This window comes from Anneissia japonica, unplaced genomic scaffold (assembly GCF_011630105.1).
Source record: "Anneissia japonica isolate Jap-2015-1 unplaced genomic scaffold, ASM1163010v1 scaffold12406_len387984_cov155, whole genome shotgun sequence".
NCBI lineage: Eukaryota > Metazoa > Echinodermata > Crinoidea > Comatulida > Comatulidae > Anneissia > Anneissia japonica.
The window spans coordinates 128335-131698 of NW_022714615.1; the positions used below are offsets into that span (position 1 = coordinate 128335).

At 35.4% G+C, this 3364-nt stretch overlaps 1 protein-coding gene across 1 annotated transcript in view; it reads right to left on the reverse strand.

Moving 5' to 3' along the window:
- Nucleotides 1-2052: 2052 nt before the first annotated feature.
- Nucleotides 2053-3364, reverse strand: part of LOC117109063 — a 3487-nt gene continuing 2175 nt past the window's right edge. The window contains exon 4 of the mRNA XM_033251298.1: nt 2053-2331. Coding sequence (XP_033107189.1) covers nt 2053-2331 — 279 coding nt within the window. The remainder of the gene's footprint in view (nt 2332-3364) is intronic.

Sequence of the window (3364 nt, forward strand, 5' to 3'; positions counted from 1 at the left end):
CTTATTTATCTACCATTTATATCCATTACTGTACACATCTTTCAATTAATTTGCTAGTTGACCTATCTATATAAGGCATAAAATTGAATTGTTTGTTTGCCCTTCTTTTCTTTAATGATAAAAAGTGGCGGGTAGATATTTTTTTTTTTTTTAAGATACTCATTAGATGGGATAAAACCCACAGAGGCCTAGAATGGCAATTTTTTGGCCCCTATTTCTTTCAGTGAGTTAGGAGTGGGTGAGGAGAGCAAACAAACGCACAGTACAAAACGGACATGATACATAAAGAGAATAAGTCAATTTAGGAACTCTGCAGTATATATACTTTATTGCCGGAATATCGGTGAATATTGCATTACAAAATAAGTTTCAACATAAGTAGGCCTAATGGTCTACTTTATCGTCACTGTCCTTGCACGTTTAACCCTCCTACGTTGACCAGGTTTACGTGCGCTCTTTGGGGTGACTGGAAAATTAAGAAGACCATCGGAAGAAGTTATTGTCCTTTTCTTCTTGGGTGGTGCGGCATTCATAAAATCACTAAAGATCTTGTCTTTATCGTCATTACGCTTCTTTACCCAATCATAATGTTTTACTCCATATTTTGCTACCCATGGTGATAAAATGAAATTACCAACTCCATGGAGAGCTCTGCGAATATCGCATAACTGGAGCTGAACAATACTTTTAATCCTGTCTACTAAATCTGGTAGTTTGAGAACTTTCCAATTCGTGCTTAGGTTTAAAATATTATTCATAGATTCACAATAATTGTTCTTCCAATCTAATGGAATCCATTTATCTCTTCCATGCGGAATAATTATAAATTGAAGAATCTTATCGCATATCTTCTTAAAATATGCTACAAAATCTGGTAGTTGTTTAGTATATTGTTCATTAAGACACATAGACAGTTTCCTAAAACTAAATTCATCCTGACAGGAAACCAATCCATCACTTTCACTAAATATATCGTTCAATACTTTTTTACGTAAAGTTTCCTTAACTCCAATTTTTTCGAGATGACGACACACATTTTTCTTCAAATGAAGAGTACACAATACTAAATTTACTGCAGGAAATGCATTCTGTATCGCTTTGGTTAAAGCCACTTCTTCATCGGATCCAAATACCAATTGTGACCCACTGATCATCGTTCCTGCAATACCTGCATTAAGCTTTCCTTGAAGGTGCGTTAAAAACCTATGGTACGTTGTAAATAGACCGTCCCAATGTAAGAACACGGGTCCAAGCATGATCGGATGCAGGTCCGACCCTTTTCTCATTAAATTTGTATTGTGGTACACTGTTGTGGTCACATAACAAGGACCCAAATTGAATGTTCGGTCAATCCCTAAGACGCTAGGGTGTGGTGCAGTGCTACAGCAAAACTTTGCAATGTCCTTTAACTGTTCCTCAAAATATAAAATTACAGATGGAGGTTTGCCCTTCGTGTGCACAATTTCCTGAATAAAGTCACTATTCTGAAATAGGTTAATTAAGGTTTGAATATCGTCTGCTGCGTTTTTACGTCGCTGGTCTGGATGCAACTTTGCTGACTCGCTATATTTAGCATTTTGGACCTGTTTTAAGTCCCGTGGGGCACACTGAGCATTCAAAACAAGTTCCTGGTATACTTCCCTTGGTGCAGTTGTTGAAACCATTTTCTTAATCTTGTTGTGAGTGTTTTCTGATGTTCGAATATACATCTGGTCGCCTTTCTTTGAATTCCCGTGTGGTAGCGGTTGTCCTGGATGCCTGCCAATGTATTCATATATCGCTAATTTTTTTAGTTCATTCATGCTTTCCGGACATTGGATGATATTTGTTATCCGTTTTTTAAAGGTTTTGTCCGCCTTCAGTGATGAGTAGTACCGCCGAAATGTAATAATTGTGTCTTCTGCTGGTTGAGGAAATAATACTGTCTCACCTTTCTTTTTATTTTTGTAATACTGTCCATTTGATTTCTCAATATATGTTAATTTCATTCTGTTGTTAATCAAATATGTATGCGTATTCGATGAGGCCTTTTTGTCCCACGCTCCGCAGTCATCAATTCTTTTGCGAACGTCGCAATAGATTGTTGTTATCGTTCAACAAAAAGTAAACATTTTGCTTAAGTCCGTTTGGAACACAATGGCCACTTGGTTCGGATGTCATGAAAACTTTCATATCTTCTGGCTCTAAAAAAATGCCCGACCCCTTCATTGCCCCAGGAAAGTGAAGAGCTTCAGACGTGTTTCCGTATTCATCCGATGGTTCCACTGACAAGTTTTCATTAAATGTCGTTAATTTGGTACCATGTACCTCTTCTAACGATGGCCAACCAGACTGTTGGGATTGAAATAACAAGTAATAAGTACATGATGCAATCTTTATATATAATAATACAATTTATATATGTATTATATATAATATATGTAGTCCTATATAATGGTTATAATAATAAATAATAAAAGTAATAATAATAATAATAATAATAATAATAATAATAGACCTAATAATAATAGGCCTAATAATAATAATTAATGATTGTCTATTGCAGAGACCTCTATGCTCAGCATTATTACTGCCGGTCATTGGATTAAGCACACATGGAATACATAATCGGGTCCATGGGGACCTGGTAAAGAAATTAATTATCTGAGTTATTTTCTTTGAGTTAGATTCAGTTTTTTTTTCTGTTAAAAATTAATTTTCTCATCATTTCAAAAGGTTATGCTACAATCCCGGCTTCCAGTATAATTTCTTATATCTCAATTTCATATTTTCATAAATTGTTATACAAATAAGCTTACTTATTTTTATACTGTGACCCCACGTGTAAATGTGTATGTGACTTTGTTAATAAATCGAAATCGAATTATGCAATTAATAATAGTAATAGCAGTAGTAACAGGTTATTAGCAACGTATAAATACTTACATCTTGAGCTGGTGGAAAGGCTTGGTGGAATTCAGGGAGTTCGTGTGATGGTGACGGTGTTGAACATACAGGGTCACTCCAATTACGTCCTGTAGGTGGTGACATCAGGTCTTCTACATCTGATCGCAAAACATGACTAGCATTGTCATCAGGGGTCTTAGCTCGACATGCGTCTGCTGGAGGCGACGCTTTGGTACCATATGCCTCCTCTAACGATATATATCATATATATATATATATTAATATATGTATATCTTGGTCTATATATATATATATATGTATATATATAAATGAATATAAAGTTGTCGGTTCAGGCAACGTATAGTGCTCGATGCTATGCAGAGCGGTATAATAATAATAATAATAATACTAATAATAAGGAACTTGTAATTTCACTCTACAGGCTGTTTCATGCACTAGGCAATCTTCAGGAGTGAAG